Source organism: Vidua chalybeata, chromosome 16 (assembly GCF_026979565.1).
Source record: "Vidua chalybeata isolate OUT-0048 chromosome 16, bVidCha1 merged haplotype, whole genome shotgun sequence".
NCBI lineage: Eukaryota > Metazoa > Chordata > Aves > Passeriformes > Viduidae > Vidua > Vidua chalybeata.
The window spans coordinates 11,388,166-11,400,628 of NC_071545.1; the positions used below are offsets into that span (position 1 = coordinate 11,388,166).

Consider the following 12,463-nt stretch of genomic DNA (forward strand, 5'->3'; position numbering starts at 1 on the left):
CTGCTGTTAAAGAGATGCTCCTTCCACCTTCCCAGCTCTTTCCACAGAGCTCTGCAAAGCCTGTCTGCTCTGGACTGAGGGGGTCATGAAGTAGTTCTGCCAACATCCAAGCGTGCCCTGCTCCTGTGACTCAGGCATCCTGGAGCAGGTCTGCTCACCACAGGCATTGCAAAACAGACACAGGACAATTTGGGACCAACCACATTGTTTGGTTTTGCCTGTAAATGTTTCTAGTTGCAGCTCCAGAGTGGAATTTCTGGAAAGCCCCAGTTGCAGAGATGATCTTTACCAAAGCTATCGTGTTTGACTCACTGTCTTTGCACAATAACACTCTTGAGATATCTTCCTTGCTCCTTGACTCAAAGTCCTTATAAGCCCTTTTCCAGGAAGTCCCACAAGTTCCCAGCTGCTCTAGGCCCACAGCAGCACCAACAGAACTACCTCCCTGCTCTGACAAACTGAGCAGTGCCTTAACGATGTGTGATAAGGGACTAAGGCAAGGGTTCCCAGTGAGATTACTGGCTCCCCTTGGACAGGCGTTAATCCTGCTGTCACTGAGCCCCTCAGGAAACCCATTCCACTGACTTGATCTCCTTCAGCTGTTCCTCCACATAATTTATATGGAGCTAATTGCCACAGTAGTGGCTCTGGATGCAAAGCAGATGCTGCTGAGGAAAAGAGCATGTTGCATCCATAACTGATGGCTCTAATCTCTATTTAAAGACAAGGCTACTAAGAGTTGATGGGAGGTTCAGTTCTCCCCCTTTTCTTCTCCATTTCTTTGCAAAGCCAGCTGGACATTCATTCATATTTTGACACACCAGCTAAAGTGCTCAGCTGTGGTATTCCTCACATGCAAGAACAGCCAATATTTCCCCACCCAGCCACCTATGAGGTCACAACTGTCCCTGCCACCAGCAAAAAAATACAGATAAAATTCCTCCAGGATGTTTGTCATTACTGTACTACAGTGTTTCTCTACTAACAAGTGGAGTACCAGAGGAATAGAGACATGAGAACAAACTGGTGATTAGAACTGAGACTGGAGAAAAAGCACACGGAGCAGCCATTTCTCTGGAGCAGAGGAAAGGAAGATTTTCTGTCCTCAAATTACAGCTGGCAAATAAACCCTCACCCCTATCAGCAGGCAAGGACCAGAGAGTAGTGGGCAGAAGAGTCACAGGGAGGAACTGGCAGATCCCAAAGACGAAACAAAGGTGCTTGTTCAAAGACTCCACTGTGACAGTGGCCAGCTGCTGGGATGTTTGCAGATGTACCAAGAAGTTTGTTTTATTTGTTTTTAAACAAAAGTTTTCCAAGGAACCTCTTAGAAGTTGTCCTGTCAGCAGTTGGTACTGACCCAACTCATCCATGGTACCCCACTGATCCTTCCAAATATGCTCCATTCCTTGCATATGCTGCAAAAGGCCTAGAGAGCCCTGTGAGCACTTGGCCATGGAGACAGGTCTTCCAGAGATGTTTTGTCTAGAGTAACAAGAGACTGAAGAACAGGGTGAGAGGGATGTGAAGCTACGCCCAAGGGAGCAGAGAAAGGCACAATGGAAACAAAGAGAATTTTAATTATAAAATAAAAAAAACCACCCACCCCCAGAAACCAAAGTGGTCTCTCCCCCTGCACAAATCTGCATGTTCTCTCCAACACAGAGAGTGCAGACACTTCAAATGTAAGGGCCATCACTCACTCCCTTCTGCTCTCTCAGCAGCTCTGCCTTCTTGGAGACACAAAAGGCCCCAAACAACAAACCGACAGCCACTGTCCCAAGACCCCATGAAGGAAGTGGTCCCTGTTTGGCACAAAGTTTAGGAGATTTTTCTCCCACAATAATGGCATCTTAGCCAGCCAGATTGATCCTTGTCCTTTTCTGATCTTCAGTCAGCACCTTCTTCTTTTCCAGCCCAGTCTGGCCTACCACATCACCTCTTTGATCCTCCAGCACATGGGTTGCAATACACTGTTCTTCTTACAGGGTTGTAATGCAGCTGATGAATCCATTAAATTAATTCCTCTGGAAGTGGAACTCCCAGAACCACATGTTCATATCATGGCCTCCATGTGCAGAATCTTCAAGGCCTCTGAGATCTGAGAGCTGGTGTCGATCTGGCCGTACATGCCCACCAGGAAGGCCCTGTGCAGCAGAACTGCTGCATGCTCTGGGAAAGGGAGAGAAAGGCAGAGTGAGGACTGGCCCCAGGGCTCCATGTGCAAGAGCAATCCACCAACAACCACTGGGTGAGCATTTGCAGCTGTATGAGAAATCTCCCCTTCCATAAGAACTTGGCACAACCGCCCCTCTAACAGCTCTGTGGGTTTGTGATCATGTGAGAGGTCACAACTCAGAGAAAACAAAAAAGTAAGGGAGCAAATCCATTTCAAGGAAGCCCCCCTTGTCTCTATGACAAATCCTCCTTGTGAAGTTCAGCCCAAAGCTACTGTTGCTACTCTCAGATGGGTCTAAGCAACAGCAATCCATGGCAACTTCCCAGGGGAGCACAGGACCCCAGCTTTGACCCCTGTGAGGCCAACCATGCCCCAAAGGTCTGATCTCCACGTACCTTGGCAGAGGAGGGTGTATTCAGGCAGGTTCCTCAGTGCTGTCTGCACCACCTCGAAGTCTCGGCTGCCGAGGCAGTACATGTAGGTGGGCAGGAAATCTGCAGCAATGCTGGGAGTGAAACATGACAGGGTCAGTACAGCCCAGATCAGCCAGCACAGCCTCAGTTCCAGTGGTGCTCACCTGGGGTTGTTCTGGATGGAGCGCAAAGCCAGGCTGAAGGCCAGGTTTCGGCAGGAATCCTCTGATGAACTCATCAGCTTCTGCAGGTTTGTCTGAAAGATGGAACAAATGTGGATCACAGGGCCATTCAGGGAGCACAAACTCCTCAGACTGGCATTGCTCCCCCTCCACACCAATCCAGCCCAACACAAATCCAGCAGGTACTGGCTGACCCCAGAAATCCCTTTTTGTAAAACAGATTATCCTGGTTTTGAATACTTTAAAGTACTCTTCTGTAATCTTATTTCATGTGGGACAGCTGAGTTTTCCCTAGTTTCCAGCTTATTCAACAGCGCTGTTCTGTTCTCTCCTTGCACTGGGAAGAGGATAGAGGCTTAATTCTTCCTCTGACATATAGTAGATGATAGCTGAGGCAGTATGCAATGGAGGGAAATACTGTCTGCCCTCAGCAGGGCTAACTGAGGACACTTTTCTCCTAAGGTGCTGCAACAACCACCCAAAAAGCAGAGGAAGGGTAGTGCTTAAGCTGGCAGTGCAACAGACTCTGGTGAAAAGAATCTCTTCCTTCCAGTCTGAGACCAATACTCACAGCAAAAAAGGCAAGAATTTCTGGCCTCCGTCTGGACATCTCATCGATGTCTGTCAGCACCTCCAGGATGTCTGGGAGAAGACACAGGTTGAAAAGGTGACTGAAATTCACTGATCCAGCAAAGAATCTTTCTTTTTCCCCACAAAACACATCTCCCAAGCCATCAAGTTTTCCCACTTGCATACAAAGGTAGCGTAATAAAGGCAGTTCTGAAGAAAGGAGAAGACCAGAGATGTGCCAGATCAACATATCCCAACCTGCCCAAGCAGAGGAAGGAATGCAATGGGGTGGGAGGTTTCAGTTTCAGAACACCTTCTTCTGTATCTAAAGACCTTCAGAGTATGTCTCTTTAAAAGACAGGGTACAGGCAGGACTTTTTTGTCCTATTCTACCTTGGAAGGAAAACTGTCACAACCTAGGTTTGAACACAGGACACCTGTAATTTCAGAAGACCTTTGGAGATTATTGTTCCCATATGCCAGATTAACATGGTTTTCTTCCATGAAGGCCATTTGGGGATTTCTAGCAAATCCTGCTTCTCATCAGTTTGGTATTTCATTCCTATCAGCACTTCAGAACTGCAGCACTCCTTGATTTACTCATACTATCTCCCAAAATGCTTAAAGATCCTTGAAGAGCCTCAAAGGGGCCATCAAATGGCCCAGAAGGGCCAATCTCAAATGGCCTAGAAGGGCCACTGAAGTACTGCTGAGCTAAGTGATAACAGAATCATAGGAAGCCTCTGTCACAGAACCACAGGAGGCTATGGACAAGTTAATCCAAAAATGGAACAACATCCTGACTGCTGGAGACTTCCAAACACAAGACTGAAACAGGAAAACCAGGCTGCTGCTGACAGATAAGTAAAAAGGTTGACAAATATCTGCATTTGCCCTGTGTCTTTGCACAGCAGGTCCTCACTCACCCTCCACTGTCTGGCCTCTGGAGAGCCTCTTCATATACGGGGCCATTTCAGCCGGCGTGAGGGGAGTGAAGAGGGACACGCTGACCAGGGGGAGAGAGCCAGCAGCTGCTTCATCTGGGGGGAGAGAGAGAAAGCAGGGCACTCCTAACAGCCTGTGGACTTCCCTGCCAGTGCAGTGGTGTATCATGAGCCACCAGCAATGCTGAGATACAGTTCCTGGCTCTCACACTGTCTCTAATCTCACTGCACCTCCTGTAACCCCCTCAGCTGACACTGAGGAGGAAGCTTTGCAAGCTCTTTTAATACTGAATAATTTTCCCATGCAAGCTGTGCAAGCTGTAAACAGTGGAAGAATGGATGTACCCTTAGAATCCCCCCAACAGGTCAATCCTTAAGTGTGGATTAAAAGGGCAAAATCCACGACCAGGAAACTCACCCTTGTTAAGAGCTGTTCTGCTCCAGTAGTGATACCACTGGCAGGAAAACAAATTAACCCATCCCAAATACTGGATTCCCAACTGCTGAGCATACAAGTACCATTCTCCACTCTAAACACATGGAATTGTTACAAGAACAAGCACAGTATACACCCCACAAAACCATCAATTCTACAAAACATACTGCAGGTTTATCAGCTGGAATAACTCTTCTCCCACCCAGACTCACCATCCTTCTCTTCATCAGAGCCCCTGTCCAAGATGCCACTCTTACTAGGCAGACTCAGCCCAGCCAGGAGGGACTTCAGCATTGCTAGGTCACTGTTGTCTGATGACAGGTCACTGGGAAAAAGAGGTGGTGTGCTTGGTTTTCAATAGCAATAAGGGCATGAGCACAGATATGTACACTGAAACAAAGAGCTTCTTAGAAGCAGAAACAAGATTTTTCCTTTCTTCATAACTGGAACTCAAATGCATTTTCCCCACTTATCTGTAGGTGGGACCCTGCAGCCACTGCTCTGGGGAAAGGCTCTCCAGCTGCTTCTCTGGAAAGGTTGCAGGGCACTATAATACCTCGATATAACATTTGGGCCATTATGTGAGTTAAAGTCATTATGTGACTTCCTTGGGCTCAGTTTTCACCTATAAAGAAGAGATATGCTGCTCATTTCAGTGGAGACTTAAGGGAGCCAAGGGTAAAAAAGTGCCATATTAGCAGCTACTCTACCACATCCTCTTGCTGTCTTCTGTCTGATTAGCCCCTGGCAATCTGACTGTGCATGGGCTAACAGGCATAAGGAAGCTTACTGGAGTGGATCCGAGTGCTTCTGCAAGAAGGAGACAGCTGCCTGGGCATTGCACGTGATGTACTTGTGGATAAACTGGACAAACTTGCTGATGAAGGCAGCCAGGTGCCGTGAGGACTTTCTGTAGTTCTGGGAAAGGATCAAGAAGGTGAGAGTTAACCAAAAAACAGTAGCAAAGCACTGCCCAATCCTGCACCTCTGGGTACCAGGGAGCAGTTTCTTGATCTCCTGCCTCCTCTTCAAGCTCTCCAAGGTACTTCATGAACTTTTTTGTTCTTAGGCACTTAGGAAGGCTTTCCCTTCAAATGAGAAGCACCAAGGTTGGCCCTGTGTTACACGAGCTTCCCCATCTAGTGGCCAGCAGCCTGCACACGGAGGGAAGCAGGATTTTCCTACCAGCAGCAGACGGATGAAGGACAGGAGACAGTCCCAGAGTGCCGCCTGGTGCTCGTTCTGAAACACCTGCGGCTGGAGCAGCTCCAGGATCCCCAGGACATGGATGAAGAAGGTCAAGTGGTTCTGCTGCCTGAATTCCTGGAAATTGAGGTGAACGCGGCCGTGCAGCAGTGCTGCAATCATTGGCAAGTGCCTGAAACACCAAACAAGAAAATCTAGGCCTAGATCTTTGGAAGTTACATGTTACCTCAGTTCCTGGAAGGCAAAATCCCTTATCCTCTCTCAGAGTTCTTGTCTTGATCCCTGTATAGACACAGCATGCCCCATTTCCCACCCATACTCTGTTCCCTAGTCTCCAGTTCCAAGATTATTTCCTGACAGACACAAGGTGTTGCCTCACTGTAAAAGATGTAACTTTGATGCCTTTTCTCCTGACTTCTGTACATGAAGGTGAATTCTGTCACCACCATTGTGATTGCTGCAAGTTTGTTTTGTTCCCTTTCGAGGACAAGGGTGGATGCTTTTCAATAAGCCCCAGCCACACACAGGGAGAGAGAGGTACCTAAGGAGGAGGATGGGATGAGCCACAGCCAACTTCCTGCAGGCCATATTGGCATCCCACACGCGGCTTTCGGATGACTTGGAGTCACTGGTGTCTGCGAGGAGGTTAATGAATCTGTGAACCAGGGCATCAAGCTGGAAGAAAAATAATGAGCAAACTGTTAAGAAGTTTAATGTACAAACCAGCCCCTGGCTCTCCAGCAGTGTTTCCCAATTCCTTTTGAGCTACACAGGGGGGTTAAAAGAAATTATTTTCAGGTAGAATCTGTGAGCACATGCAGTGTTCCAGCTGGCATGGGATCTGAAGTCCACAGTCCCTACAGACATCAAAGCAGGATCAGATGCCTGCACACTTGTGCCTTACAAAAGCATTTGTCACACAGAAGCTTGTGGAGCTTATATTATTTGATAGAAGGACACTGCAAAATAAACCACATCAGAACTCTCTGCTCTGGAGAGTGCAGGCAGGGATGGGGTGACAGAAAAGCAAAATAAAGAAACCAAAGTCACCCAGGAAGCTTTTGCCAGCCTCACCTTCTAAACTGGGCATCAAGGTAGCACCTATTCTGCATACACAACTGGAAAGGGGCTTTCCTATGCCTCCAACTTTACCTTGCAAGTGCTGCTGTCTCTGGCTCCTTCACTGGTAAGAAGCATCTCAGGCATAGGCACAAGGAGCTCAGGTAGTTGCAGGTATATCTGCAGCAGAAGGTCCTGGCAGCATTTCCCCACAGAGCTAAAGGAAAAAGGGAGAGGTCAGCCACTGGTTACTACATTAGTTCAACCAGCAAACACCCAAGAACCATCAGATTATTAACACCCTTCCTGCATGTGGCAGAGCATGTGAAAACACAGACATGACTAATTTTAACCAGTGTTTTTTAAGACTTTGCTTCTTTTGGACAGCTCAAATCATTCACTTTCTACAGAGATCCATCCACAGCCTACGGGGATCCATCACGAGGCCATCTGAGTTAGAAAACTGCAGTTCAAAGGGCACAGGACAAGAAAGCGGTCAGCCCCATTCTAATTGGAAAAGAAGTCAGAACCACAACTATTCAGACTAACCAGCATGTTCTCTACACACCTGAAACTCCTGGAGATCCCTGACATAGTCTGTACTGGGAAGCAGTAGAAAGCAACAGTTACTTAGAATCTTTCCTAGTATCACCATAAGTAAGGCTGGAATCAGGTCAGTTCCTTTCACTGACACAAAAACATCATCTTCCTGTTCTTTCCACAGTCTTAAAATAGCTGTTAGGAAATAATCTGGTCTCCATTCAGCTTTGAAAGCAAGTCAGAAGCAGGTTGTATTACAAGCAGTGACTCAAGGGATGAGTAGACAAGAAATCCCATGTTAGGAACTAGTAATTAAAAATAACCACTGCCTTAAAGAACAAAAGAAAAAAAAAAAACCAAGCATGTCAAGGAATTTAATTCTGAAGTCCTAAAAGCAAGAGGGTCCTTAAATTTCACTTTTGAAGTCAGCTTCCTGGTCTGAGTACCACTTAAAACCACTTGTTATTTCCCCAAACCTCGGGGAGGATAGTGTGCATTTTCATACAGGCTCTGGAACATGATATTTTTAAATGAAGACATACTGGTAAGTCTCATCATAACCTGCCTGCCTATGCCCAAGAACTACAATTCAAGCAGACAATGCTCCTCATTTGCACCCTCACCTGCTTCCCCACTGCTGGATGCAGCTGGTCAAATATTCTGTTACTTTTTTGACATTCTCAAGGTCTCCATGAGAACAACTGAGCAGCAAGGGCAGTCGAGACTGGATGAGTGTGCAGGAGGCCTCATCAGTGTTCTGGTATCTGGTCTCTGCCTCAGCCAGGATCAGCTCCACCATGCTGATCAGTTCTGATGCCTTCAGGTGGAGCACAAATTCCTCACGGCGCTTCTGTAATGCAAGAGGACACCACAAATTATTCCACACTAAATCCCAAGATCCTTAGCTCCTTCTAGTCACACGTTCCCTGACTGGAATAGAACATCTTAGAACTAGACTTAAAATAAAATCTCTTTACCCCTCCTCTACTTCTTCATTCACTTCCATCTCAGCATGTGTGATGGGTCAGAAAGCATAATTCAGTCACCAAACCAAAGAAATTCTGTGGAGAAGAGACACAGCATCCTTTTCTTTGTAAAATGGCAATTATCCCATGCTGAGTTTTAGCTTGCCTGACACTCTCTTGTGCCTTTACCAGATATTGTGGCAACTGCTGCAGGGGGAATGCCAAGTGGGCAAACTTTATGTGTTCCTATCAGCTTTTTGGACTCTAAACTGCCACTGTAATATGTAACAGCAGAGCAGCTAAGTAATCAGCTGAGGTACAGGCAGCAAACTTGGCACACTGCACCTGAATCACTCCAGCCACCTCTTGGCCATGTAAAAATCAGGCACTGTGAAAACATTGCCTCTCACACCATCCAGATAGGAATCTTGGAAGAACTGAACCAATACCTGAGGAGTTCTCTGGTCCCTTCCCTGCCAGATCCGAGGAATGTGAATACAGGCCCACAAGAAATCCAAGGATGCAGTTGGGTCAAACCTGCCAGAAGATAAAAGAAGACAGATTTGCAATTAGAGTCAACACAACCTTCGGGCAGCACACGAACACATGGAAGCATCACTAAACATGATGAGTGCTGTGAAGAAAGAAACATCTGCAAATGTAAAAATAGGACCTATTAAGTCCCAAGAAGGGGTTTGGTTCTGTTCCCAGATTATGACTAAATAGTTGTTGCAATAAGCACAGCACAGGGTACAGAACAGAACAAATGGCATCCAGCAAGTGTGGGGGCTACATGGAGCCTTACACCAAGGCCAGGAGTTGGTCATCAACACAAACAATTGGTACAATCAGACCAATGACCTTACTGTCCCTATCACAGTTACCTTGAACTGAGAAAGTAATTTAAATTTGAGCAAGAAATTAAGAATAAAATAATAATCTGAAATATTACCAGTTTTAGAAGTATTGCTGTTATTAGATTTTAGCATTTCCTGGTCCATAACTGTAACAATACTACCACACTGGAACTTCAGTATTTGAAAGCTATGCATAGAAGCTCAGAGCTAGGGCTGCTGCAGAGATGAAAACTAGGGGTCTGATGTAATGAAAGGGTTAGAGAAAGACTGGAAATAGAGTTTAGTACAACCAAAAGATCCATCAGAGCCTGCCCAGGTACAGAGACAGCTCTCAGTTTGCTATCCAAGCCATCCTGCAAACCCTGTGTTCATAAAGACTACCAGCAAGGGCAATGCAAGATGGATTACCTACAATTAGCACTTCCTGTTTAGAACACAGCCAAATCTTTATGTGCTGCTTCCATCAAACAGTAGGTAATATTTATATCAAGGTACACAAATCAGCAGGACTGAAATCTGCATCCTTCTCACAAAGCCTATTTTTGGCTGACTTACATCTCCTGGCAGACACATCATGAACATGGCAGGTCTTGTTCTCTCTCAGACAGACAGAGCTGCACAACACAATCCCTTGGCTAGGCCTGACAAACAAGACTCACCTTTGCTCCCTGTTCCTGCCAAGCAGAAGCCTGATGCACTGGTGCAGTGTGCTCCAGCTGGACTGGTGAGTCAGAAGAGCCAAGAGGTATGGGCGGAAGGAGGGCACCTGGGACCCTGCCTGGAAGCACCGAAAGAGGAAGACATGTAATGAACAGGTCCTGGTAGCAAGGTGGCTGTAGGAGATGCCATGTGTATTGCAGAAGGATGGTAATCCAGGAGGACAGATAGCACGAGGATTTAGGGCAGCATTTTGTCAGAGAACATGGCATCAGATGTGAAATTCAGTTTCAGCTTTAACTTTGGTTAAGCGCTTTGACATGGCACTTTGGGCAAGCTATTCATCTGTCTGCAAAAATACCAACGAAAACACAGCTGGCTGGGTTGTTATGGGACCGTGCTGTGTCTGTAAAACACTTTGCAGTCCTTAAAAGAACATAGCTGAGGAAATATAAAGATAAGAGGAAACATAAGCCCTGCACTGAGAAATGCGAGCCTTGCACAGAACTGTCCTCCTAGTTAGCCTGTACTGCTTTGAACTCATACAGTAACCTTGGCAGAACATAAAACTAGCCCTTGCCCTGTTTCCAGGTGCAGGTCAGTACCCCAGAAAGTCCTTTTATCACAGCAGTCCCTCTGCCCAACAACTCTTACTTTGTTCCAGGAGAACAGTAGCTTCTGCTGTAGATCAGGGCAGCTGCTGATGACCTCGGGGTCCAACATCTCCAGCCAGTCATTGAGAAGGCCAGAGGCAGGCCCTGGCCAAGCTGATTCAGCACTGTGGACAAAGCAAGGCCAGTGTCACTGGTGATACCATGCACCCAGACCTACCTGTGAATTCCCAGCATTGCCTTGGCTCACCTGCAACTCTCCACCTCCTGCTTTACTGGTGTTTCTTCTTTGTCCTGGAGCAACAAGGAGCACACCACAGCAATTGGTTTCACGGCAGGACACTTGGTCTCAACAGTAGCTGAGAAGAGGACGGTCAGGAGCTCCTCCAGGTATGGAGAGTGGGTTTCAATCAGACCTTGAAGGACTAGCAGAGGGAGAAAGATGCCACTCATAAACTTCAGGATGTGGTGAAAGGTATGGAACCTTACAAGTATTACTCCTGATAGCCAGGCTCAGTGAGGAAGAGAGAAGCCATTTTTATCTGGGATAATAGGTTTCCCTTTCTTTTTGTTAGTGGAAACAAACAATTTGCTCAGAGACTTAATCCGATACCCAGATCACAGTTTATAAATCCACATACAGTGGGGGAAAGGAAGTGATACAGGATAGGGCCAAGCTTGGATGAGTTCACATTTTCTCATCCAGGGAGAAGGCAGATTCCCACAGCCTGCACACTAGGCACTGCCTTGCTGGGATGGAAGCTCAAGCTGCTGCTGCAAAGGAGAGCAGAAGGACATCCATACCTTTGCTGATGAGCTCTGGCTCCACATTACACTTCTCTCCTGATTTCAGGGTTGCAATGATGGCACAGACTGTGGAGCTGATCAAGTCCGGGTCACGACGGAAAGAAAGTGCTTCCGTGAGGTGCAAGAAGCCACCTCGCACTGTAACAAAATCACAGCACTGGCATCACAGGGACAAGCCAGCCCCCACATCAGACTTCCCTCCTACAGATTTCCCATGTGGCTCCAGGGCACAACTACTCAAACATACAAATATACATTCTACTGCCATTTATGGCCACCACAACCCTTGACAGCTCTCCTGCATGTTACAGGGACATGTGGCTAAGAAAAAGCTCTGTAACCACAAACCCATTTCCATGCCCAAGCTTTTGGTTAGACTCCTGCTTCCAAGGGATGGCAGATGATAAACAACTCTACAAGTCATGATGTGATCTTGTTCCAGAGGCATTCCTGCGTGCTCATCTACCAAAACTACAACTCACACAGAATTCCTGGCCTGAGAAATTTTAAGTTTTCCCTGAGAGATCTGCTGTGCTTGGTGAGATGCTACCAGGTGTCTATTGCAAGCCCCCAGGGCTAAAGCACTTGTTCACAGCCTCAAAGAGTTTCTGCAGCACAATGTGCTACTTTTGTAATTCCTTATGACACCTGTCTAATAGGCTGCCCACGACACTTCCTACTCCAGGTGCAGTTTTGTTTGTCTCTTTCTTGTCCCACTTTGTCCCCTCTGGTTCCATAAGCTGTCCACAACACTTCCTACTCCAGGTGCAGTTTTGTTTGTCTCTTTCTTTGTCCCACTTTGTCCCCTCTGGTTCCATAAGCTGCCCAGTGCCAGTACCATCACTGATCCTGTGCCTTGAGGAGTATTGCACAGCAAAGGCCTTCAGCTGAGCTCGCAGGGGACCATCTTCCACCGCGGGGTTCTCCAACCACTGCAGCATCTGCATGAGCACTTTGAAGAAGAGCGAGGAGAAGGCAGTGTCCTGTGGCATGGAGCGCTGCAAAGAAATTCTTTACAGTGAGGATGGTGAGGCACT

At 46.9% G+C, this 12,463-nt stretch overlaps 1 protein-coding gene across 2 annotated transcripts in view; it reads right to left on the reverse strand.

Moving 5' to 3' along the window:
* Window positions 1-1,560: 1,560 nt before the first annotated feature.
* Window positions 1,561-12,463, reverse strand: part of INTS1 (integrator complex subunit 1) — a 28,176-nt gene continuing 17,273 nt past the window's right edge. For both annotated transcript variants that reach the window (XM_053957518.1, XM_053957516.1), the window contains exons 31-47: window positions 12,265-12,424; window positions 11,424-11,564; window positions 10,870-11,044; window positions 10,663-10,786; window positions 10,011-10,129; window positions 8,944-9,031; window positions 8,153-8,379; window positions 7,083-7,206; window positions 6,472-6,605; window positions 5,910-6,102; window positions 5,515-5,642; window positions 4,937-5,049; window positions 4,271-4,384; window positions 3,346-3,416; window positions 2,757-2,848; window positions 2,575-2,684; window positions 1,561-2,172 (exon numbers count right to left, since the gene is read on the reverse strand). In XM_053957518.1, the coding sequence (XP_053813493.1) occupies window positions 2,057-2,172; window positions 2,575-2,684; window positions 2,757-2,848; window positions 3,346-3,416; window positions 4,271-4,384; window positions 4,937-5,049; window positions 5,515-5,642; window positions 5,910-6,102; window positions 6,472-6,605; window positions 7,083-7,206; window positions 8,153-8,379; window positions 8,944-9,031; window positions 10,011-10,129; window positions 10,663-10,786; window positions 10,870-11,044; window positions 11,424-11,564; window positions 12,265-12,424 (2,229 nt within the window). In that variant the 3' untranslated portion in view covers window positions 1,561-2,056. The remainder of the gene's footprint in view (window positions 2,173-2,574; window positions 2,685-2,756; window positions 2,849-3,345; window positions 3,417-4,270; window positions 4,385-4,936; window positions 5,050-5,514; window positions 5,643-5,909; window positions 6,103-6,471; window positions 6,606-7,082; window positions 7,207-8,152; window positions 8,380-8,943; window positions 9,032-10,010; window positions 10,130-10,662; window positions 10,787-10,869; window positions 11,045-11,423; window positions 11,565-12,264; window positions 12,425-12,463) is intronic.